The sequence below is a fragment of the Populus nigra genome, chromosome 14, assembly GCF_951802175.1.
Source record: "Populus nigra chromosome 14, ddPopNigr1.1, whole genome shotgun sequence".
NCBI lineage: Eukaryota > Viridiplantae > Streptophyta > Magnoliopsida > Malpighiales > Salicaceae > Populus > Populus nigra.
The window spans coordinates 14,798,941-14,824,453 of record NC_084865.1 but is presented as its reverse complement, the minus strand read 5'-3'; the positions used below and the strand labels follow the sequence as shown (position 1 = coordinate 14,824,453).

General features: G+C 36.4%; 3 protein-coding genes across 4 annotated transcripts; 1 reads left to right on the top strand and 2 right to left on the bottom strand.

Annotated features, from left to right (window-relative positions):
- The first annotated feature begins 238 nt into the window (after window positions 1-238).
- LOC133673097 (organellar oligopeptidase A, chloroplastic/mitochondrial) lies at window positions 239-13,596 on the top strand. The gene is made up of 17 exons (XM_062093739.1): window positions 239-536; window positions 687-854; window positions 1,098-1,221; window positions 1,954-2,030; window positions 3,489-3,632; window positions 3,715-3,945; window positions 4,019-4,109; window positions 7,067-7,188; window positions 7,990-8,097; window positions 8,195-8,440; window positions 8,809-8,954; window positions 9,406-9,523; window positions 10,609-10,768; window positions 10,863-10,894; window positions 11,248-11,313; window positions 12,048-12,119; window positions 13,307-13,596. Exons 1-17 carry the CDS (start codon window positions 420-422, stop codon window positions 13,394-13,396), a joined length of 2,112 nt encoding a protein of 703 aa, XP_061949723.1. The 5' UTR covers window positions 239-419; the 3' UTR covers window positions 13,397-13,596.
- A 626-nt stretch (window positions 13,597-14,222) lies between these two features.
- On the bottom strand, window positions 14,223-20,462 carry LOC133672750 (nodulation receptor kinase-like). Of its 2 annotated transcripts, XM_062093266.1 has the most exons (15): window positions 20,029-20,462; window positions 19,107-19,623; window positions 18,054-18,517; window positions 17,808-17,958; window positions 17,641-17,712; window positions 17,478-17,546; window positions 17,127-17,198; window positions 16,943-17,008; window positions 16,679-16,857; window positions 15,939-16,156; window positions 15,685-15,811; window positions 15,537-15,605; window positions 15,198-15,387; window positions 14,932-15,064; window positions 14,223-14,801 (listed from the first exon to the last, which is right to left on the bottom strand). In XM_062093266.1, the coding sequence occupies exons 1-15, from the start codon at window positions 20,123-20,125 to the stop codon at window positions 14,424-14,426; spliced, it is 2,802 nt and encodes a 933-aa protein (XP_061949250.1). In that variant the 5' UTR covers window positions 20,126-20,462; the 3' UTR covers window positions 14,223-14,423. The 2 variants fall into 2 exon arrangements, with proteins under 2 accessions (XP_061949250.1, XP_061949251.1); XM_062093267.1 differs by lacking the exon at window positions 17,127-17,198.
- A 1,925-nt stretch (window positions 20,463-22,387) lies between these two features.
- Window positions 22,388-25,217, bottom strand: LOC133673052 (ABC transporter G family member STR2-like). The gene is made up of 3 exons (XM_062093669.1): window positions 24,735-25,217; window positions 23,465-24,204; window positions 22,388-23,363 (listed from the first exon to the last, which is right to left on the bottom strand). Exons 1-3 carry the CDS (start codon window positions 25,215-25,217, stop codon window positions 22,388-22,390), a joined length of 2,199 nt encoding a protein of 732 aa, XP_061949653.1.
- Between the last annotated feature and the right edge of the window lie 296 nt (window positions 25,218-25,513).

Genomic DNA, 25,513 nt, shown 5'->3' with positions numbered 1-25,513 from the left:
TAGGATTAAGAAATGTGCTCATTCTATAATCTTAGATTCGAGCCCTGTAGTTGCTCATATAATGGCCACTGGAGACTTACATGATCGTTAACTTTAAGGCTCATGAAATTAATCGAGGTGCACACAAACTGGTCCGAACACCCATATTAAACTAAAAAAAAAAACATCAAGCTTTTCCTAGTCATCATGGCTTCCCCTGCCTCCCTCTCCCGCTCATTCCACCCAATCCTAATCCTTAAAGGCTTAAAAGCATAAAAAAACCCTTCTTCCCATTTTGCCCCCAAACATTTTCTCCTTGCCCTCCTTGTTTATCTTCTTTCTCCTTGGGTCTCCAAACTCTTCACAAATCAACGCGAACCCCTCTCTCTATCTCTACTTCCTACTCTTCTTCGTCGGTCTCTACTCCTCCTACAATTTCAATGGCTACTGTCGTTGATGAATCCAATCCTTTATTGCAAGACTTTGAATTTCCTCCCTTTGATGTTGTTGAACATAAACATGTTCGACCTGGGATTCGTGCTCTCCTAAAGAACCTTGTATGTGGTTTTTTTTTTCACGTTTTGATTTCTGGGTTTTGTTTTGTGTCATATATTATGTAGAAATCTTTATTAGTTTCAGTTCATGGGTTGATCAAAGTTTGGTCCTTTTTGGTCTGTGATGGTTGTTTTTTTACCGTGTCTTTGTAGGAGAGTGATTTGGAGGAATTGGAGAGAACAGTGGAGCCATCATGGCCAAAATTGGTGGAGCCATTGGAGAAGATAACAGATCAGTTGGCTATTGTTTGGGGTATGATCAATCATCTTAAGGCTGTTAAAGACTCACCTGAACTCCGTGCTGCAATTGAAGAAGTTCAGGTAAATTGTTTATTTCTCATAATCTATGCACTTGTACGCACATGTTTGTGTGCTTATGGCCATGAATGCTAATCTATGTTGGGACTTCACTTGGAAAATGGGTGTAATAACTAAACAAAAATGAATTTTCTTGTTAGTTTGATATCAGACCATTGTCTGCTTTAATTTGTTGATTGCCCGTCTTATGAATTTGTGCACTGTATTGCCCTTCTTGTGCTCACAGCTTTGAGCTTTTGTCCACAGCCCGAAAAAGTTAAGTTTGAGCTTAGGTTGGGACAAAGTAAACCGATATATGACGCATTTAAGGCCATCCAAGAATCTCCTCAATGGACATCGCTAAGTGATGCTCAGAAACGTATAGTGGAATGTAAGTATCTTAAACTTCTTTTATCTTCTGAAATAGTATTATTTGCTCTTCCATGTTTCATCCACCTAATTCTATGTATTTTTTTCTAGCTGTCTGGATTTTGTCAGTTTGAGACTTTAGTCTAGCAGTTTCATTGGTTTGCTGAATTTATATGATGTAGCTTTAATTATTTGATTATCTTGGTCCTTGGGGGCATGACAATCAGAGAACAAAAGAAATGAGCATGCGTTAGCTGTTGATATCAACAAATAGAGATGTTCTATACCTCTAAGGCCACAAGATGCAATTTTGTGGCAGCATGTACCTGTAAACTGAATAACTGTACCAGGATTATGCAGATTTCTGAGAATGATTGCATGGATTTGAAACATGGAAGGAGGAAGAAAATAAAATTATACATCATGTTAATTGTTTTTATCTCCACTGATATTGCTCAGTTGTGATTTGAATGGACGTGGAGAGTGCTTTTAATGGTTGCCTATTTCATGAACTTGTGTTTACATGTTGGCTTCATTGAACTCCATCAATTACTAGATGTACTTTTCAACAAAATTCAGATTACTATTTATCAACTAGTTAACTCTGTCTTGCACTTGGGGTATTGCTTACCAGATAAATGCTATATCATTTGCAGTGTCCTTGCTTCCTATTTAATTGGTTTGACATAATCATTTAAAACTACACCTAAGCTTTCTTACATGCCTGACAGCTTCTGTATTTTTGTGAATACAGCCCAAATAAAGGAAGCGGTTCTTAATGGTGTTGCTCTTGATGATGATAAAAGAGAGCAGTTTAACAAAATTGAACAGGTGCTTTTATATTACCATTTTTCATTTGAAAGAAAGTCTTCTTTGCCTTCTCATTCTAGTTATTTATCTGAGAAGGATGCTTGGTTATTTGTATGTGCTGCCAATAACACATTCTTTAGTTAAATGACTAGCCATTTGACTCGCATTCCCTGGTGGGCCATATGTTTTTTTCTCTTACAAAGAAATTGTACATGCAGGCTTTTTTGATGCATTTTTGTATATAAAAAAATTCTTAGCATAAACTGAAAGCTCATGCATACATGTAATCAAATAAATTGAGAACTATTTGTGTTAATAAACGGAAAAAAAGATATTAATGATAACTAAAAATAAAACTAGAAAAATCGAAAGACTGGTATAGATAAAGATATTTAATCTTGTAAGACGGAACATTTACCCAGTTGTGCTTATTGAATTAATTTATTGTTCAATCAAATGATATTAAAAATAGACAAACATATAAAATTGATTAAAAAAAATAAAAATAAAAAATATTATACAAGGTTGCACATATTAGAAATATTATTTAAAAATAAACATTTTTTATTTTAAAAAATAAAGTTCTTATATACAAAACATAAAAAATATTATAGATGAATTAGAATAATCTTTTCAAAAATTAAATATGCATAACATCATCAAAAAACATTCTCTATCCAAAAAAGGTTAAATAAGCAAAAAAAAAATTACAGATGAGGGATATTAATTGAAACATAAATTTAAAAATATAAATCTAAAAAATATATCATTAAGAAAAAGCAATATCATAAAAAATATAGCCCGGTTGTTATGGTTTAACTAGTCCAACCCGTGATCTGCACTACGAACTTAATCGGGTTCAATATTCTTAAATTTATATTCAAGCTAAAAAAAATATGAAAAGGGAAAAAAAAAGCTCAGACTTGCAGGCCTTTGGCTGAAATCAAACCAGTTTAGTTTTGGCTTTCTCAACTCATATCTGATTTTTCATGCAACATCGAGGCTCTAAACAATCACCATGAAGTTCCTCTTATCTCATGGAACTTGTGGACACTAAGAAAACCTATTTTGGTGGTCAAAAATGGAGTGAATAGAGACTTTCTTTCACATCGTCAGAAATCAGAAACCCATCTCTCTCCTCTCTCTAATCAAGGACTGAAAAATAACATAAATGAACAGTGTATTTTTCATGTAATCTCTAGCACGCCACCCATGTTTGACATCTTTTTCATTTTGGTCCATCTTCTTTCAATTTCACACTTGACTAAGAATTCATATGCAATTGGCCTTCAATTAGGATCAAGTCACACAAAATAAAAATTCAAGGATCAAAATGAATTATTGAAAAATGCATAGTGCCATCCACAGTGTTTTGTGTGTGAACAGTGCCGGCTCAACATTAAACACATCACGCGTTTTAGTCTTTTATCAAATAATTATCATTAGATGTAAGTCTTAGTTTTGCATTGCTCATTGCAGGAACTGGCAAGATTATCACAAAAATTTGGGGAAAACGTACTGGATGCCACAAAGAAGTTCGAAAAACTCATAACAGATAAGAAACATATTGAAGGATTGCCAGCTACATCACTTGGTTTGGCTGCGCAGACTGCAGTATCTAAGGTACAACATGTCATTATCTATGCAAGTTGGTTTAATTCATCAAGTCTAATCAACTGTTTTCTATTATATATTATCATATCAGGGTCATGCAGACGCAGCTGCTGAGAATGGGCCGTGGATAATTACATTGGATACCCCAAGTTTTATGTCTGTCATGCAACATGCCAAAAACCGTGGTTTACGTGAAGAAATATACCGTGCTCATGTAACTCGAGCTTCGAGTGGTGATCTGAATAATACAGCAATTATTGATGAAATATTGAAGCTTAGGCTGGAAAAGGCAAAGCTTCTTAATTACAACAACTATGCTGAGGTATGATTCATTATTGTGCTAAAGCTCAAAGGAAAAGCTACCTTTTATATGCTTATTCAGTTATTCATTACAGGTAAGCATGGCAACCAAAATGGCTACTGTTGAGAAAGCAGAAGAGCTATTAGAAGAGCTGCGCATAGCTTCCTGGGATGCTGCTGCTCAAGGTAACATAGTATATTTCTTAGAAATATAGTGGCATAACCTTTTTGCAAAACTTTTGAAGTTTAAGTGAAACTTTGCTTGTCAAGAGTTTTGGTTATTTACGACTGTTTCTCTTGAAAACTTATGTTTATATTTTCTTAGCCAGCTTTTTTATATGAAAAATCTGCATTAACTAAAATGTCAGCACGTTGGTTTGGTATGCTGTTGTCTGTTTGTGATATCTGTGGTTGGTTAAACTACAAGGTTATTATATTCTTAAAAAAGTGCATATTCTAGCACACCCTGCCTTCTTAAACATCTCAAAATTTTCCTTTCATAATGCTGCCTTTCAGCAAATTTTCACTTAGTTGGAAAGAAAATATGATGCAGATAGCTTACAGGGTTTTGTTTGGGGCTGTGAACTGTATCTTGATAAAACCTTTTTATCTTAGGAAAGTTAGGAAAAATTGAAAAAATGATGGGAGAACATGAAAAAGGGTTTGATCACTTCTAGGGGATCAATCTCCAAATTAGTCAAAGGCTTCGGTTTTTTTCATTGCTTGCCTGGAAAAGCCCTATAGGGGTTACATATCCATAGTAGTCTTAATCTGTCACCATACCAAATTCCAGGTCTTAAAAGGAAAATTAAACATTAAATAGGCAAATCCTTGTGCTTAATGGACTACCAAAATTAACTCCTAAATTTTAAGTGAAAAGCCAATAATTAATTAAAATATAAATCTAATTTGATATGGAATCACAATATTCGATCAGTGATTGCACATTCACCCTCAATGTCTTCTGCTTCTTCCATTGGGGAAATCATCAAGAGCCTGCCCAGCTGCCCTGCTTACAACAATGTCCTTTATACCACTTTCATCACAATTCCAACACAAACCTTTTACTTTCCACTCTTTAAGTTCCTAATATGTAAGATGTTTGGTAGAAGGACAGCTGGTAGGTGCATGTGGCAAGCTAGTGTTGCTGACAGCTTGCTTACCAACTACTTTGTTTGTGCACCAATGTTCTTCACCAACTAGATTTTGTTTTTGTTTATGGGTTAATGGCATCCACTGGAAATTTGCTTTGATAGCAACTATAAAACCCTATGGTCTTAGCTTAGGGAAGTCTGGGAAACTTGAAAAAAAAAAGGGAGAACAAGGAAATGGGTTTGATCACTTTGAGGGGATCGAGGATCGACATTTAAATTAGCCAAAGGATGGGAGAAAATACCATTACTATTCAGAATAATAATTACCTAAACAAGAAACTAAAATATTCTCAAAACTCCTAACAAATATTCAAAATCACATTAAAATACATGAGTTTTGGTTGTTTTTTTGCAAGGAAACCTTGACCTCGAGTTTTGAATTGCCAAAGCAGAAAATTGGAAATTTTGATTTTCTGGTGGCATCTTTGCCTCAACACAACATCCTTGAAATAGACACCAAGATCTCCTTTGTAGGTGGCATGGTTGCTCTCAATTGCATCATCAAAATAAGCATTAATGAACTCCATTGCTCTGCTAGTAAAACTTTTACCTCACCATCCTCAAACTTGGGCTCATCTTGTTCCTTTTTTAGTTCAGCTTCACCAAGTGTAGAACTTAGCTCTTTATGCTCTTTATTAACTTGATTAGAGGCCAGTTTCTGTTATCTTTTTCTTTCATTGACATTCTCAACCTGGAATCCCTTGTTTTCTTGTTTAACCTTTTCTTTGGGAAGAAACTGTGAATGTTCTTGTCATCAAAAGTTTACTGTATTGTCTGCTATTTATGCCAATTTGAAGATTCTGGTTGCTAACTTTGCTCTTTTGAACTCTCAGCTTCCCTTTCAATTCTTTGTACTTGCTTTTTAGGACCTTCTGGTTGCTGGTCTTGTTCTTCACATTGTCACACAAGCTGATGCCTTCTCTGCATAGGCATCTCTATGAGTTGTGCTAACTCTCCTGCCTCTCAAACTCTTGCTTCTTGTTGCTGTTTTATTTGAAATTTCCTCAACTTGGCTTCCAATCTTCAATTCATCAAAATCTGAAACATATCTAACTTTTAACATGCTACCCTACTGTATAGTGTAGGCTTTTTAACATGCTACCCTACTGTATAGTGTAGGCTTTTTAACATGCTACCCTACTGTATAGTGTAGGCTTTCTCATACAACTCTGAAGATAATTGGATGGTAAGAACTTTTATTTAAGTATGGGTTTCATCTCATGTCAAATACTCAACATTGCTTGTTCCAATCTAAATAAGTTATGCTTGAGACCATACCACCACATCTTAGCTAATCCATCAAGTTTCATCTTCCCAAACTCACTCTATGGTCATCTTCCATATTGGTTCAGTGAGAGAGAATTTTTCAATGGAGTGAATTGATTTAATGAAAATCTGGAACTTCAACCTCAACTCTTTTAGTATTATCCCTTGCTATATTTGGCACTGCAAACTTACCCTCTGTTTGCATGGGTAATTGCGCTGCTTGAAGATTTTCAGTTGTACAAGCATCTTGATTTAGGCAAGGCTTCCATCAAGTGTAGGATCTACATCTCGTTCAAAATCTGGAACTTGAACCCTAACTCTTTTAGTAATATCACTTGCTATTTGTTGTGGTTCAATCTTGCCCTCTTCTTTGCATTGGTAATTGGGGCTAATTGAAGATTTTCAGGTGCACTAGGTTCTTGATTTTGTGGGAGAGTTGTATTAGTGGTTATTTCAATGGGTGCTTCCCTAGGACAATTTTTGACAGCCACTCAATGCCTGCACTGCATCAAAACCTCAGTTTACTTGATATTACAGAAATACCTCTATCTTCAAACATCACCTCACAATAAATCAGTTCTGATTGTGTAGCTGTCTTCTTCAGACTCTCACAACTAGATTATTTCCTTGATCTTTGTAGACATGTAAGACTTAAAATCGTTCTGATTGTTTCTTTGTCTGCTTCAAACTCTCACAACTAGATCATTTCTGTTATCTTTGTAGATATGGAAGATCTTAAAATTTTCTCCAAAAATCAAGGTGCAATGGAAGCAAATGATTTGACTCACTGGGATACCAGCTTCTGGGCTGAGAGGCTTCGTGAGTCAAAATATGATATCAATGAGGTCAGTTAGCCCTTTCTCTCTCGGCATCTGCACTCTCAATCTGATTATAATTTTGTGTGGTTTTGATTTGAGCATGTCACAGGCTTGGTATGTCAAACTTTGATTTATGTTCTTTCTGTAAGCATTTTCTCTCAAGTTCACCTGGCTCTGAAAAATTTATATGTTCCTCCAATAACAGTTTATTAAAGGTACATATCAAAGGCTGGGTGATTTTAGTACATTATTGTTATTTAAAAGGTTAATTAGTTTTTATATATATGCTGATTTTTATGCACTTAATCAATGGTTAAAGGTGTGTAAGGAACTGATTTAATTCTTATTGTCCAAGAAAGAAGAGACTGCTATAATAGATAAGAAACCCTATGTAGAGATAATTCTTTCCTTTTTTTTTTTACTGTGAAATACATTCCTTCTGTCTTTAAACTAATTTTTTCCTTTCACTTCATTGAATGTTTGGGTACTGAAGAATGGATGTGCGAGTGTTAGTATTGTGCACCTAGTTTTAAATTTCATCCATTGCTGTTGCACAATGCCATTCAACAGACTTTTAGACCACAGCTACATTACTTATAACCTGTTGCATTATGGACAGTATGGGCTCTACCATGATGTAGTGCCTACAACAGCCCTTTACTCTATGATGGCAAGTGCAACAGCATGTATGTGATTACTGTTCCAGATTATTATTTTCAATGTTCTAATTTCTCACCTTCTATTGTTTGCTTCATCTACTTGCCTACTTTCTGTAAGATTTATTTCTTTGTCTGGAGATGTTCGTGTCACTTGGTTTATATTCTGCAGGAAGAACTACGTCCATTTTTCTCATTGCCAAAGGTTATGGATGGCCTTTTCAATCTTGCAAAGACACTTTTTGGAATTGATATTGAACCAGCTGATGGTCTTGCTCCAGTAATATATATCATTCACTTAATTTTACTCTGCTTTTCTGTTTATGGTGGAGCTTATTTATTTTATTCTCTGTCAATAATTATTTGTTGTTTATTAGGTTTGGAATCATGATGTTAAATTCTACTGTGTCAAAGATTCCTTGGGCAATCCAATTGCATACTTCTACTTTGATCCATATTCACGTCCATCTGAGAAACAGGGTGGTGCATGGATGGATGAGGTAGTTTCTCGAAGTCGTGTTTTGTCACGCAATGGTACGGCTCCAAGGTTGCCTATTGCCCACATGGTGTGCAATCAAACACCGCCTGTTGGGACCAAACCAAGCCTGATGACATTTCGGGAGGTAAGTTAACTTTTGACTTTTAGATCAGGGACTCAAATGTTCTCACCAGAAACATACATAAGTTTCCGACACAATAACTCAAAATATTGGTACAAGGATGCAACAAAACATGTAAATTTTTTTTCACATAAATGAAGAACCAAACATGTGTAGCCATTACATACCTGCCTTTCATGGAATGAAGAATGATATATCCTTGGCATTGATTTGCTTGATTGTTATGAAGTTATGTGTCTTTGAAAAGGAAGGTTAGGTATTGTTTTAGAAAGAAAGTCATACCGGGCAATTTACTAATGGGAATGGATCAGTGAGTGGTGTGGTTTTATGTATTGTAACCTAGTTATAATGATCAATGACACTTCTTGCAGGTTGAGACTGTATTCCATGAATTTGGTCATGCCCTCCAGCATATGCTAACAAAGCAGGATGAGGGTCTTGTCGCTGGCATCCGGGGTATAGAGTGGGATGCTGTTGAATTACCCTCCCAGTTCATGGAAAATTGGTGTTATCACAGGTAATGTAATGTGAACCTCAGTGGAGATCGATCTTCCATAACATTCATCTGTAAAATTCTTTCAAACAGCTCTGAGGAAAGAAAAAGGATTAATTTCTGTGAGTATAAGGTTCTTGATTATGAATACGACTTTTAATAATTTTGGGCATGGCTCAGTACCACAAACGCTTAAGCTTCCTGTTTTATTGCATTCTTTCTTATGGATAAATTCTCCTTGGCTACAGTAAACTGGTTTGTTTCTTATAGCTTCTTTCTCCTCACTTACATAGCAAGACATTGGAATTGTGGTTTCCAATGACAACTTTTATGATGTAACTTTCATCTATAAATTCATCATTGTTCTACCATGGAAATTTGGATGTATATGAATATTCTTGAAGGACATCATGTATTTAGATAGTATCAATTACAAATTTATGCAACGTGAATGTTTTTACATGTGTTGTTTCAGGGAAACTTTGATGGGCATTGCAAAGCACTATGAAACTGGGGAAAGTCTTCCAGAAGAAGTGTATTTGAAGCTTCTTGCTGCAAGGACTTTCCGAGCAGGCTCCCTTAGTCTTCGTCAGGTAATTAGTTCATAACGGTGCTTTCCCATTGTTTTCCTTTTGTAATTTTTAGGCTTTATGTTATTGTATGTGCTATTTTATTTTGTTTTCTCATTAGCATTCTGTGGATAGTGTATTTCTTACTAGAACTTTCTTTCTATATTAGGTTTCATTTTCTTTTCCCAGTGTAAGGATAGTAGCGATACTCATTTCTTTTACCATTATACCAGTATCATGTTTACCACATTAAGGAGGATTTATTTTTACACGTTGTATTCTAAATCCATGGCAAAACAACAAGTGGGATCCACATGCCTTTTTTATATATATTTTAAGCAACTTCTTTTCCTCTCCCGGCACCTTTCAAATTCTACAAAAAGCCAAATTCCTCACCTCCACTGTGGTGATCTACTTAATGTTCATCGGTTTCATCAAGGCATAAGGGCAAATCACATTCTCTTTCCTCTCATAATTATCACAATTCTCAGTTGCAGAGATTCTTATGGCTTTGAAACTGCAAATTGAGAACTTGCAGGCTCAAACTTTTCCTGAGCACAAAATCACCTCAGGTGTATCTTCTTTCTACAAAAACTAAGAGAAGCTTGAGAAAAACACTATGGAAGTTGGTCATTTGGTCTTCAAATCTTGAGCATGCCATTATTGAGTTTCTTTTTAAAATTTGAAAAAAGAAAAGAAAAGAAAAGATTGAGATATTTCAACTGGCTTTCTTTATGTTTCTCTCCTTGGTGCCATTGTATCTACCATAAAACTTGACTTTAGGATTTACTGCCGGACACAGTAAGGGTGAAACACCATGGACTTTTCTTTTTTCTTTTTTTTTTTGGGCAGAGGAAAGAGCTTGATATCAGGACTTCAAGAGAGAGAGGGTGTCCATTACAATTAAAAAATGTCATGTGGAACCATTTAACATTTTTTTTTTTGGTAGGTTTAGAAGATAGGATCATGGAAATAGCTCCCATCACATTATATGTGGTTGCTAATTTCCCACTTTTTCATGAGTGAAGATATTATGTTTAAACACATGCTGTATTTGAAATAGTTTAATTTTTGTGAATGCATATTCACTCACTCCATTTATATTTCAGCTAAGATTTGCAAGTTTAGATTTGGAGTTACACACGAAGTATATACCAGGTGCGTCGGAGTCTATCTATGAAGTTGACCGGAGGGTTTCTAAAAGGACACAAGTGATCCCTCCATTGCCAGAAGATAGATTCCTCTGCAGTTTCAGTCATATTTTTGCAGGTTTGCTTGACTATAATGTTTATATGAATCTCAGTTTTAACTTCGCTTCATACCTTTTTATAGTGCATTGATTTTTACTTTTTGTGAATACTAGGTGGTTATGCAGCTGGATACTACAGCTACAAGGTACGTGTTGAAAAACACACACACAGTAACTACAGTTAACGTTGAAAAGGATGTTGCAATGTTAGCTATGCTAATACTTGTCCAAGTCATTGTTGGTTGAAAAAATTGAATATCTTAAAAGCTTTCTTCCCCAGCTTTTATATGGTCCTTTTGTAGGCTTTTCATATGTGACTTGAATGTTAACCTTCTAAAGGTTCAAACACGTTCTGGCTTGAGCTTGCACAATTCTCTGTGTTTTTTTTCATGTTTCTGACATTAAAAGGATGAGGAAGTTTGACTGCAATGTATATTTTGTTTTTTATCTCATTTTGTCACCCTTTGGCATGATATTTAAAGGCAAGTCTTTTTTGCAGTGGGCTGAGGTATTATCTGCAGATGCTTTTTCAGCCTTTGAGGATGCTGGATTGGATAACGACAAGGTATGCATAAATGGCTGTCCAACCGACCTTTGCAGTCTTGCCACTGATCATTTACTTTCAATTTCTTGTCTTTGATTTATGTGCATTGATTAGAATAGAATTCTTACAGTCTTTTCATGTTTCACCTTGTTGATTATTTATTTGTGCTTTCACATGGTGTGGTGTAATCTTTATCAAGAGATTAATTGGAGTGTTTGAACCTTCCGTGACGAGTCCTGCCTGGAGCTCACCAAGCTAACAAGCAAAATATCTCTATTTAATCTCATTGATTTAGGGGTTAATTATGAATCGTACCTCAAAATCATAATTGATCCTTGTGATAAATATCTATGAGTTTTGTCTTGGAGATCTTGATAAAATGGGTTTGACACTGGAATTCAGTGTAGAATTTGAGATGGTATCTGTTACAAGCCTATCCCACATCAAATAATCACAAGAATATAAAACTATATAAAAGATTGAGAATGGACCGCCCACCACAAAGCTTAAGTCTTTTGAATGAAACCTAGACTCAACTATCTAATTTAATAGGATCCCTGACCTCTTTAAGTTTGAAATTGTTTATCTTGTTCCACTTGATATCTAGAATTCAGCAGGAACCTGATGCTGACATGAACAATTTATTTACAAAACTGACTGTTATGAAAAATTGTATCTCCTTGAGTCTTTTTTTTTCTTTCATTTGCATACAATGCAAGTATAGCCTGGAATAATGGAACTCTTTGATGCTACAGGCTGTTAAAGAAACAGGGCACAAGTTCCGGGAAACCATTCTTGCTCTTGGAGGTGGAAAAGCACCACTAGCGGTCAGTAAAAACTATATTTATTGCTACATTTCATTTACTTGTGCCCGCCCCCTCTTCTCACAAGATGTCAATTAGAGCACTTTTTATGGTTTTGCTCTCTTCTTATTTCCTTTCCCTTTGATACAACTTCAATTTTTGGCCTATATCTGTGCTAGTTTATCCAGTTTAACTATATATCTTTGTTTAAATAAAAATCCAGTTTTTTGGCCTGATTTGTGCATTAAAAAAGCATATTATTATAACTCCAATCAGTACCCAGAACTTTTAAAAGCTAATAATTCCAGCAAGTGATTAAATGTATGATTCTTGCCCCTGACACCAAATTCAACATAAAAGAGTTTCCATGGTAAGTTTTCTTTTTTAATGCAAAGTTCCCTTGGAAAGCTTAAAATAAAGAGAACATATAGCCAAGATAGTGACTTAAAAAACTAATGCTAACAATTAATGCTTCAATAGAAAAGGAAATAAATAACAATGAGAATACTTGTATAAAGACATAGGATTGGCGTAGGAACAAAAGGAGACCAAAAACTATGAAGATGCCTAGAATAAATTGCATCACGATTAAATGTATTTGGGTGAAGCCTCTGCTCTTTGTGATGTACTCTAGCTTGTATATGGATTCTTGTCGGTGTGCTAGCCAATTTCGCATGTACAACAGGAATCTAGAGTCCAAAATAACAACTGGAAAAAAAAATCTATAACCACTAAAAGAATTTTCAAGTTGCTTCAGGCAGCCATAGTTCTGCTGTTTTTTTTTTATCCAGGAACTTTTTACTTTCTAAATTGTCAATTTCACCTGGTTTCCTTGTAAATCATAGAAAAATATTTAGATGAAACCATTTATGTTGCTTTAAATCACCTGCAATTTTTTTTCTTAAAAATCTAGAATCAAACTTCAAGAGAGCTGTTAAAACCCTTGATAATAATAATAACAACCTAAATTTGATAGAGGAACAACTTTGGACTTTTTTTAGTTTTGCATCATTGAATTGTAAAGCCATGCGTCAAGCTGAAGAGATCATAGTTGAATCCTATGTGGTGGTTTGCTCTGAGATCTCCATTTTTCTTGGTGTATAAATAGATTATTATTTTTCCTTGCATTTATTATGCATCATTATTGGCTTCAGAAACATAGTTTTCCTAGCTTTTTGAATCTGACATTCCTTGTTTTGATTTGTGTCCAGGTTTTTGTCGAGTTCCGAGGGCGTGAACCTTCTCCAGAGGCACTGCTCAGGCACAATGGCTTGTTATCAGCGACAGCTTCAGCATTGTAGCATTTTCATATTAGTTGGTAGCCATGATGCTCGTTCAGTAGGCCACCTTTGAATTATCACAGATTCATTGCTTTTCTTTCTTTTAATCGAATGATAAAACTATTTCTAGTTCCTGAGGACAGAGGAATATTTCTATAATCAGTGTCCAAGCCCCGTTTATTTCGTCTAATAAACTATTATCGCCCATTAAACTTGGAAAATGATTTGATTCAAGCAATAATAATAATTCTCCATCCGAACTCCTCTTAGGTGGTTCTTGTAGCGTTTATTTTTGGCTGCTTTCCTATGCCATTTTCTTTTCATGTAATGGCATTTGCTTATGGAACAGAGCCTAGCAGCTTCTATATAACTAGGATAGATAGCAATCTGGCCTTGAAATAACTAAATTTAAGCCATTCAAACCATCATAATAAATAAATTGTCTCGAAGTAATCTGTGATCGGTCTCTGTGATCTGTTTTTGTCTCCTGTTGTTGGTCTCAGTTCTTTTGATCTAGGGTTTCTTCTCTACTCTTGGAATCCTCCATGGGTTCTTGTTTTCCTGTCTGCTGTATTTTTCTCTATCCTTGGTTGCTGGCCTTCTGCTCCCAAGGCGTTTAATCAATTTCTCTTGCCATGTGTGCGTGTGTGCATATAAAAAAAGGAGCTCTTCATCAGCTCTTCCTGATTAAAAAATAAAATAAAAATCAACTGGGTTGATTATATGTTAGACTACTGCTTGGGCTATCTAGGTTGACAAGGATCCACTTCAGCACTGCTTTTAGCAATTCATTCGAATATGCATAGTTCTGATCAGAATGCTAAATCCGTATCGCATCCGCTAAAAGTTACGCTGAAAAACAGGTTTTTGACTTGAATAGTAGAGAAAAAATTAATTAAAATTTCCTAGCAAATAAAATCTGCAGCCAGTTGCATAATCTCTTGTAAAAGAGCAATGGAAATTTACAGTCTCTCTTGTATAATATTCTGCCATATAATGCGACTCAATGGATCTTCATTCAAAGATTCACATCTCATCGGGCCATCTACTATCTCGGCTCTAGAGGAGCCAAGGCTTGTGAGTTGATCGGTGATGGGTCTGGTGGCGTTGGAACCGGTGGTGATAAAGCGATCTTCTTGTCTGTGGAAATTGAGAAGCGATTGGAACCAAAGCGATTGGACCCTCCCAAGCTGTATCCTCCCAAACTGTCTATGGACTTCATATATTCAGATGCGTTGTTTTCTATGATCAAAGCATCCTCTAGCTCCCGAACAATGTCAGTCATGCATGGTCGATAAGCAGAGAAGGGCTCAATGCATACTAGTGCTACCTCTACCACTCTCCACATTGCCTCTGCATGGTACCCACCCTTTATGCCAGGATCCACAATTTCATCAATCCTTGACTCCCTTATATATGGCTTTGCCTGCGGGAAAGTCATTTTCTGTGGTTTACAAGGAAATTCAAGCAGATGCTAGTAATACATGACATCGACAAGACAGGCATCGTGGCCATCGACGTTTTAAACATAAGAAAGCTTGACCAAGAATACGTACCCATTCAACTAAGCTCCACTCATTTCGTGGCCTGTGTATGTTGAGAGGCTCCCGACCACTTACGATTTCAAGTAGAACCACCCCAAAGCTAAAGACATCACTTTTTGCAGAAAGATGTTGTGTCGAGTAGTACCTGAATAAACTCGGATTCAGAGGTGTGAAATGGAACAAAGAAGTTTTGATTGATTAAATTTATATTTATTGAAGGAACTTTGAGGAACTGAATTCCAAATCAAGATATATAGCTATGAAAGATGTGTACTCACTCTGGATCCAAGTACCCAGCTGTGCCTCTTACTTCCAGTGAAGCACCACTGTCTCCTTCTTGAGGAGCATACTTTGAGAAGCCGAAGTCTGTCACCTTAGCATTCATGCTATGATCCAGAAGGATGTTGCTTGACTTGACATCTCTATGTATAATGCAACGGCCAGAAAATGTGTGAAGATATGTCAAACCTGAACAACAACAAAATCCTTCAGACATTTTGGCAACCTTTCCCCAATATGTAAAGCAATATCATGTTTTTCTATCCATATTCTGCTTTCCGTATGATAACTTAAGAGGTAACGAAGTAAAAAATGCTGAATACCCCAACATCACTTGCCTCGAGCAGCACCAAGAGCAATAGAAAGTCTGGTTGGCCAGTCAAGAGTTTTTCTCTTTGCTGCTTCTCCTGTCAAGGAACCAGTTGTTGAGAAGATATCAATGTCGTAACAGATTTACTTAGTAGTGTTTTTTTAACTAGAAAGTACCATAGAGGCGATCTTGTAGAGAGCCATTGGACATAAATGGATAAACGAGAATTTGTTGATCATTTTCACAACAATAACCAAGAAGAGGCACCAGGTTCTCATGCCGAAGAGCTGATAGAAGGGTTAGCTGTAACATTGACAATGAATGTCACTTGTCAAATATACTTCACTGAATTATCCCAACAATAGCCAAAAAGAAGATAATTCGTTGATCTATAAATAAATCGAAAAACATGAGTACGATCCATGTCTACCTCATTATCGAATTCCCGAGTCCCCTGAGTTGAAGTAGATGACCGGACCTTAACTGCCACTTCCTGACCATCTGGTAGAGTGCCACGGTATACGGATCCAAACCCACCTTCACCTATTAAGGTTTTGTACTTGTGGGTCACATTCTCTATGTAATCTAGTGGAAAGGATTGAATGTTTATCGACTTTGACACAGTGCTAGCTACGGAGAAAACAGCATCTGCATTTTGTATGAGAGAGATATTTGTTGAGATGTTCATAGAGATTTCTCAATCAAAAAATGTACAGAGAGAATAAATATTCAATTGAATTTACTCGACAGCTGCATTGTTTTGTCGTAGATTCGAATGAATGATGATAAATGCATATTATGCTTTAGTATAAGCAAACAAATTGATGAATGTATGCATGTCTGTATTGGTATGTGTGTGTACATGCTTCGAAATCATTTCTACTAATTTCAGGCTGGAATTTATTATTTTCAGGATTTGTTTGCACAGTAGATAAAGATCATTAAGATATTTGTTTCCATACATCCTTATTTTCCTTTGTATTCTGTATATTTTCAGGCCTCAGTTCCGGATAAATGCAAGGAATTTTGGCAACAAAATTGAAGTACAGCTTTCTTAAAGTAAGAAACTGAAATTTTTTACTTTCAAGTTAGCCAACAAGAAGAAAAAAATGAGTCTGCTTCACAATTTATCTTTTGGAGATAGGAGTGTGAAAGGATGAGTTTACTCACTCTTTGTCATTGGGTTTGATTTCCAATCGAAATTTCGTCGTGTCCTTGACTTGTTTCTGCAGAAGCAACTGCAAAACATTCCGACTGCTAAGGTGAACAGAAATGATCCACCTGTAATGGTTCCAATGACAATTCCTAGTGTTTTTGTAGTAGATCCCTGTCTACTACATTTCCCAGAGCTGAAATCGAAACTAATACCGTTAGTCTTTCATTCTTAATGCTAGATTGGCATTTACATTAGGGCTAATATAGTAGATTTCATACTCTGTAATGAGTCTTGTACTGTTGGAAGGAAGTTCTGTGTTGGAGAGAGGATTGCATCCGAAATATCTAGTGATGAAGAACATAAAAGTAGTGAATTTACAATGGCACATTTTTAAAATATGTTAACGTAAGATGTACATCTCTTTTTATTTAAGTAAAAGATATGCAGCATCTCTTGACTTACAATGTTTTCAAATTTGTAAGGGAAGCAAGAGAATCTGGAACAGATCCAGAAAGATCATTGGATCTCAGATCCCTGGTAAGTAAATGTAAATCAAATAGCGTTTATGTACAAACACAATATGGTAACAAAAGCAAACCATTTGTGCAACTCCAGTAAACTTGCTACAATAAAACTGAAAAAATTGCTTTGTATGAGGGATAAGGTCATCCAAATATGCAAAAGAAAACAAATTTGTGTCGAATATAATCAAACGCCAGATGGAGCTTTACAGCTTTATTGATTCCATCATTAAATATATATGTATAACTTGATGCATCACAATGGCCAAAATCATAAGAACAAGAAAATTACACTGATGTCAACACTGAGGATTTCGGGAACTCTGGGATCTTGCCAGTGAAGCCATTGTAGCTAAGGTTCCTGCATTACCAAAAGTGACAGAAATAAGTTGCTGTCATTGCCTAGAAGACAATGGCACTAGCAAAATAATAGATAGCAGCACAATCAATCATACAATTCCTTTAGGTAGCTCAGCTCAGTAATACCGGCTGGAATTGGTCCTTGAAATTGACTTGAAGAAATATTCCTGCAGAAAGAAAATAATGTAAGGTGTTGATTGTGCAGAATCATTTGATCTCACATGAACAGGATTGTTTCACAAAAGAGGGGTGAGAGACTTACAGTCCTGTGATTACAGATAAGGACCGACTGATGTTCTGGCATTTCAGACCTTTCCATGGAGGAAAGCATGGATCTCCTGACCAACTCTGCAGCAGTTCATTCTCCTTGTTATTCAGCATCAGTTCATTTCTCACCTTCATGATCACTTCCACTGAAGAGAGAGGTTGGTGATTTAGTTGTCAATAAGCAAGCTGGCGAAGTAAGTGATGTATGGTATTTGACATGACATGTAACCATTAAACTTACCATCTTGCTGGTTAGTTCCTTGAATCCATTGCAAGATCTCGTAGGCATTTAAAATAGGTCCGAGGTCAGATGCATTTTCAACCTTGACTAAGGTCAAGTTTAGAGACCTGCTTGCTGTGACATTTAGAGCAGCTTCCCTATAGGCTGACCCATAAGCCCAAATGTCAAATTTCCCCAGCTTTATTTCATTATTAATGTAAATGTCAAATACCCTTTGGCCAGTTTTTATAGATTGATTGAGCTCAAAAAAGTAGAGGAACACGGTGTAATTGGAATCCTGTGTGTCAAGGTCATTGTGCAGGAACTCCAGTCTGTCTGTGTGGGTTAGTGCTGTTTGGAGAACTTTGGCTGGCACTGTTTTCTTAATATCATGGATGTAAGTGGTGGAATTAGTCGGTTCCGATAAGGAAACCGTTTTGGGGTCAGGCCTTCTCCAGATTCTGTCAAATGAGTCATCTGGGTACCTGAAATTGGTAGGTCAGTATGTGCTTTGGTCAACAACGGACAAATCTTCAATATATTACAAGTACATGTTACACCAGAAATTCCTTGTGCATAATAAGGTATCAGAAAAGGTTTCCTATAATGTTTACAATTAAGAAAACAAAATTTTGGCTTTCCAACAGAAATGGTTCTCTATATTTACCGTCCTTTCGAGGACAAAGTTTAACAGACTAGCCAGGCAACAACCATTTTGACACCACTTAAAGTTTTTGCCTAATGTTTTGGCCATGTCTTTTGGCTCTATCTCTGGCTTTAGCACCTGTAGTTCTTCTCTAAATTCTTTCTTTTGCTTTTCTTGTCTGTACTTTTACCAACTATTCCAAATAGAAGAACTGTTTTTAATTGTTCTCTCTTTCAACATCCTCATTAACAATTGGTACTTAATTTAGTGGGCATATGACATATCTTGCTTGCTTTGAAGGACAAGACCTCTGAATAATTATTCATCTCTCGGAACTATGAGCTGCGTATCCCTTAATTTCAGAAAAATCAATCTTTCTTTCTTTATTCCGTGCATACACAAGCATAAACATGGAGTAAAAAGCATACCTGATGCTATTTCCGGTGTTTCCTGCGTCAACTCTGCTAACCAATTTCAAAACACCAGAAGCTTTTCCCTGTAAATACTTCAAATCCCCCAAGGGCCTCAGTTCAAGCTTTGAAATGTATGGATATCCATAATGATTCATTAAACAAAAGTCAACATCGTGATGAGTAGCTGTAAAAACTCTCTCAACCTCCAAATCCTTGGACAATTTCACATTACTTGTTGGTGTGAAACCAATCGAAACATCGAAAGAAGCACCCAAAGAATCATCAAAGAGAAATGTAGCCCTTATCAGATAGTTTTGATTCTTAGTAGTTGAAAAATTGTAACATATTCTCCTCCCTGGTTCAATGTAGAAAATTCGAACTCTATCATAGTTTGCATCATTTTCTGCTTGTCTGGTTATGTTTTCGCAACCTGTATTCTCAATAGGGAACCATCCCTCATCTGATATCCAGCTAATAGAGGTATTATCTGTAAAAGTTGATGATTCAGCACAGCATGCTATGCTGACAAAACCTGCACATGCAAAAAAAGGGACTGAAATTTAAGAATTTGTAACTTGGGATTAAACTATATATTCAGATGGCTGCAAGAAATAATATATATTACAAATTTTTGTCAGCAGTTAATGATCATGCCATGCCACTCAGGTTTAAAGTACACAACCTGTAATTTCTTCCAGTTATTGTTTGTTGCTTCACATCTTCCATAGAAGATCTACTTCCAGGAACCTAGCTTGATAGATCAGAATCCTCTATCTATTGTATTATATATATGATCCGATGATTACAATATTCTTGTCAACTAGGTTTAACATCATTACAAATATCAGATCTAGAAACGAAGTAGCTGTCAATAAATTCAATTATGCTGTTCATATCTATTGATAACTTGATTAACAGGCTATGATGATATACTGACCTTCTTCTGCACAGGTTAAATGGATAACATGGATGAGGGATACAATAAAAGAGCCAACACTTGCTGTTAACATCCAAACATGCATTCTTCCCATCATCTTCTCATCTTAAACTGAACTCTCCCCTTCGAGAACTTATCAAACTCATAATCAAACCACAGAAACCTTTCTCAACTACTTATGCCTTGTATTCTCCAAAACTCGACTGCCCTCGGCTCAAGAGCCTATGGCTTGACTCTTTAACATGTCAGATGTTCAGTTGTGTAAGAAACTACAATCCTTGGAGGGCATCCTGGAATGATTATCCTTTAACTTGAGAGACAAGAGGGCATCTAAAAAACACAAGATTTTGAGGAAAAAGAGGTTGATAACACAGGTTTGACTTCCAATATTTGTACAAGTTAGAGGAAGGGAGGAAAATTAGTGGGAGCTTAAGAAATATTAGAATAAAACCAAATTTGATTACCATATTTTTATGTTAGAATATTATCTGGCAATTGATTAACAAAAACAAACATTGTTTTGGTAGAGGGAGTGTATATTAAATTAAGGAAGATTAAAATAAGAGGGCGGACCAACCCTTCATTTTCCGTCTCTCTTCTTGTCTGTACGTTACTACGTATGGATGGATGCAACATCATGGAAATGGGTTTGGTTTGGTTACAAATTACGATGTGTATTAATGAAAGGCTAATGTCAGCCGTTTTAGACGATTCTTTCAGACACTCTCCAATGAGCACTGTCCATCTGTGGTCAACCCTTGCACCTCCAACTGGGTTGCTAGCTTGATGCTTCCCTTCCTCTTCCTTCTTCCTTCTTCCTTCTACTTGATAAGTAAGGCCTTGTTTTCTGCCATTGTTGTTTTCTATTTTCTATAAATAATTTTTAAGATTTTAAAAAACATAAAAAATAGTGTTCTATTTTCTGTTCATAGTATTTTACGTGTAGGATACTATGTTCCTAATATTATCACCATCATACCATGTGCCATATCACTCACCATATTATCGATCATTTCATTTTATGATATAAAATGTGTTTCATTGCCCTGTTGTTGTCATTTTTTTATATATATGAACAATTTTAAAAACTAAAATAAAACTTTGAAAATAAAGAAAAGTACGATTTTATATTTTTAATTTTAGTTTTTTTAAAACTCATAAATTATGATCATGTTATTAATATTTCTACCCACCCGTACCACAACCATCACTTACATTTAGTTATTTCACCACCACTATATATATATTTATTTTAAAAATTACCGTCATTATCATTAACTCCACCAATATTACTATCATTATCTTCATGAATACAGCCATTCCCATTAAATCTTTAATATCCAATACAACCATCTTTATTTATCAATAAAATTACAATCATAAAAAAAAAACCGAAATTGCTATATTTCTTATCTATTAGCTAATTAAAGAACGGTGAAAGACTTGAGTCTCCTGAAAGTGTATCATTCGTGCCCTGGCTTGACTACGTACAACATTAATATTATACTAAAAATATAAATAATATTTCTTCTGCAAATTTTTCATTCTAGCACCCACAGTTTTGAAGGAGATTCCATAGAGAATTCTGAGAAGCCCGTTGAAAATATCGTTACAGATCTTAACAAGCCTTTTCAGTTTGAGGGTATGTATTTTAAGACGTGGAAATTAAGGAAATGTGTTGTTTTACCTTAACTTTTTCAAGGTTGCCTGTGTCCTCTTAGAAAAGAATCTCAAAAGGATATGAAAAGCCTTGTAGAATATGATACTGCAGAAGCTGCTGCTAATAAATGTGTTACAAGTCGATTTTTCTGTTTCCAAATGGTAGAAGGCAAATCCATCAGTGACTAAGCCTAGAAGAGAAGTAGAGAACCGTCTTGTTTTGGTACATGTAGTCAAGAATATCATTGTATTTTCTCCTCATTGGCATGTGAAACGATCCCCTGATGATCCTGGTTAAATGCTTCATCGAAGTTTGAAAGGCTTGTCTGTAATTGTCTCTAAAAGATATGCTGACAGCAAGTTAGTTTCAGGTTCAAAATAATTTTTGGTGTCTCACCAGTAACAGCCTTTTGAAAACCTGATCATACTATGAAAATGAAGGAAAATACTTTTCTGTTTGCCTGAAAGATGAAGAATGCTAACTTATGGCTGACCGTAAATTTATTTCAGAGCAAAAAGAAGAGGTAAAGAGATTAATTTACTGTTTCTCCACAGGTAACAGTGCTTTTGTCAACACTGAATAGCGCTGCAGGTAAAGTATGAATATGATCTCAGTTATAACAGCAAAGAGAAGCATTACATGAAGAAAGAAATGTTTGCAAACCTAATGATGGAACTCCCACTTCTTCTGTGTGATTTTCTATGACCTCTGGTTCTTGGAAAAGAACCGAAGAACTATGTAGAAAAAAATCCTGTATAGAACAGCCCAGCCCAACATCACAAGCACATTCTCCCACTTCTTCGATTCATCGGTACTAATACCGAGTGATTTTAAGATGGTGGTGCCGTTGACAATTTGTCCAGCAGGATTTATTCCAAAAGGATCCGATGTCTGGTACTGGTTCATCAGAAGCCCTTCATATGAGTATGTCATAGTGGAGATCTTGTTCATCCACCTCCAATATATGGGGATATCATGGCTATTCAAGAAGTAGCCACAAAACAAGAAAAATAGTGCAGTGAAAGCAATGACTGCTGCATAACCCAGAATGTAATTTGGCACCACTGAGCTCACAAACACCACAAATGAGTTGGTTGAAAGAAGGGACATATAGAGGACCAGCAAGAAATAAAAGAATGCTCCTCGTAGCCCCAAGGCTTTCCAAACAATACAAGCATAGACGCCAGATTGTAATGCAAGAAAGGGAAGGTATGTAATAAGACCAGCAATTGTGTAGGAAGAGGCTCTATAAGAATTATGGGAAGTTTCGCGGACGAAAATGAAGCGTTCTTGGATGAAGGCAGGAACAGCATCATTGGATGAGAAGAAGAAAAGGCAAACCGTGAAGATGAAGAAACTGAGACGATTAGTGATTCCTTGCAAATCTTGTTTAGGGTGCATAAACATCGTGGCCATCATGAACCCCATGACGGTCAGGACCATGAGTCTTGAGAGGAAAAGCTCTGGGGTACGCCTAATGTTCTTGAAGTTGCGACGCATGAGAATCCAGGTCTCTGAGAAAAAGGAATTTGCAAATTTTGGACCAAGGAGATGTGTTTTTTGAAGAACATTTGGGGTCAGGTAGTCGTTTTCGTTCACCGTGTAGTCACTGCTGTGCGGTGTTGGTGTCCCAGGGAGGATCTCGCTTGAGAATGTATAGTAGCCTGGGGATGAGCTGCACGCACAAATCATTCATACAAAGCATAGGAAGTAGAAGAGATTTTCTAGCCTAGAAATAAAAACTTGGATGGTGAAGTGAGAAACTTTATTATTTACCTCATTGGATTTTGAATTGTCTTATCGTTCCTTTGGCGTGAAGGCGTAAATCTAAGTGTCTGCACCACTCCACTATGACTAGCACTCCACGACCTCGATGTGTTATTGAAAGGACTTCTCACACTGTGATCAAATTCATTAGGTTCGCGTGTGCTTGTTTGTAAATGAAGGCGCTTACCATCATTCGGCCTATCACCTGGCCTCCCACCCTTCTGATGGTGGCTACTGTGACGCAGGGGCGGCGTTGGCGCGATGGTCGATATAGACACCTCCTCATTGGTCAAAAGAGGTGGTTTCATTCCAGTACGTGCAAATTCAGCCAGTGCCTCCACACCAAGCTCGGATTGATCATACTCTTGTATCGCATCAATAAGGTACTCTATTGAGTTTTCACCTTTAGGGACCTTCCGTCCCATGCGACTGAGATGAAGGGTGATATCTTTAGGTGATCCTTGATACATCAGTTGCCCACGAGCTAGAATAATGAGATGATCAAGCAGCAATTGGATTCTAGATGAGGGTTGATGAATTGTAAGGATCACAGTACTTCCTGACCTTGCGATGTGGTGCACCTTTTCTATGACACTATGAGCACTGGTCGAGTCTAGACCTGAAGTGGGCTCGTCAAGGAAAAGTAGTGATGGTCCATGGATAATGTCCACGCCAATTGATACTCTGCGACGCTCACCACCGGACACTCCCCGTGTGCCTTCATCACCGATATAGGTGTTCCGAGATGACTAGAAGGAGATACATCAATGAAGGCAATATATAGTTCAGCAATCCTTGTATGTTTATGATTCTAGCAGCTTCAAATCCTCATTCCACCAACAAGTGATGTGATTTTTTTTATATTATTATTTGAACCAAACAATTAAGGAAGCAGTGATTTAAAACAACTTCGAGGAAATCGTGTCTCAAATCTATATGCTACAACTTTCACTATTAAGATAAAAACAGACATGGAAGAGATAGAAACGCATTTGTTTAAAAACAAACAGAAACAAAAACATAAAATAAATTCGTCTCCATAACAGTTTTGGAAGGGAGATATATTCATTTTTCTCTATTGTTTTCGCCTCTTCAATTTCAAGACAATCTATTTGCAGGCTTCAAGAGTTCTTTACTTTAAACTTACCAAAGTACTCTTTTTTGTTTGTTTGTCATATTTATCAAGTATACTTTCAAATATCATTCTTCTGTAAACCATTCAAACACCTTACTATCATCATAAAACCATGCAAAGGTTAAGTATCGATCACGTACGTACCGATAAACCAAGCTGCTCGATGAGCTTCTCTACACGCTGCTTCTTGTCAGCTCTTGAGATTTGTCCAAGCCGAAAATCAGCAGCAAACATCAAAGTCTCGTAGACTGTAAGTGTAGGAAACAACCTGTCGTCCTGCATAATATAGGCAGAAGTCCTCTTAATCAAGCTCGGACTCATTTCCATGCCATCGAGTGAGACTCTACCCTTAAGGCTCCCGCTTGAGATACGGCCAGCAAGTCCATCTAACAAGGTGGATTTTCCAGCACCGCTAGGCCCCATGACTGCAGTAATACACCCTTTTGGTGCATAACCAGTAATCCTATTCAGCAAGTCCACCTTTTGCTTTATCCATTTCCCTTCAAGCTTCTGACTTTTAGTCACAGTGTAGGTGAGGCTGGAGAACTCTAGCCCTCCCGTGAAACTGATTGGCTTAACTATATCAATAACAGCCTCTTGACGATTACCAATATTTTTGTGTGCCATGATATTGGGCCTGAGCTATGTTTTTGTGTACAAACTTGGCTTCAGGCAGAGTTGAAAACAACAAAGAGATTGATGACAAGACTTTATAGAGGTAAGAAGACAGATTGAGGAGCCGGAACCAAAGCTTGTATGAGGCTGTCTTCATTGAGAAAAACGTTTTGATTTGTCTTAATCGAAAAAAAAAGAAAATGATTTCTTGTTTTCTTCATTTCTTAGCTTCAAGTTTAGCTTGTGGAATCTAGCTAGCATCATGTCTGTATTGCCTTCGATCCAACTTAAATACCCCATTTCTTTGG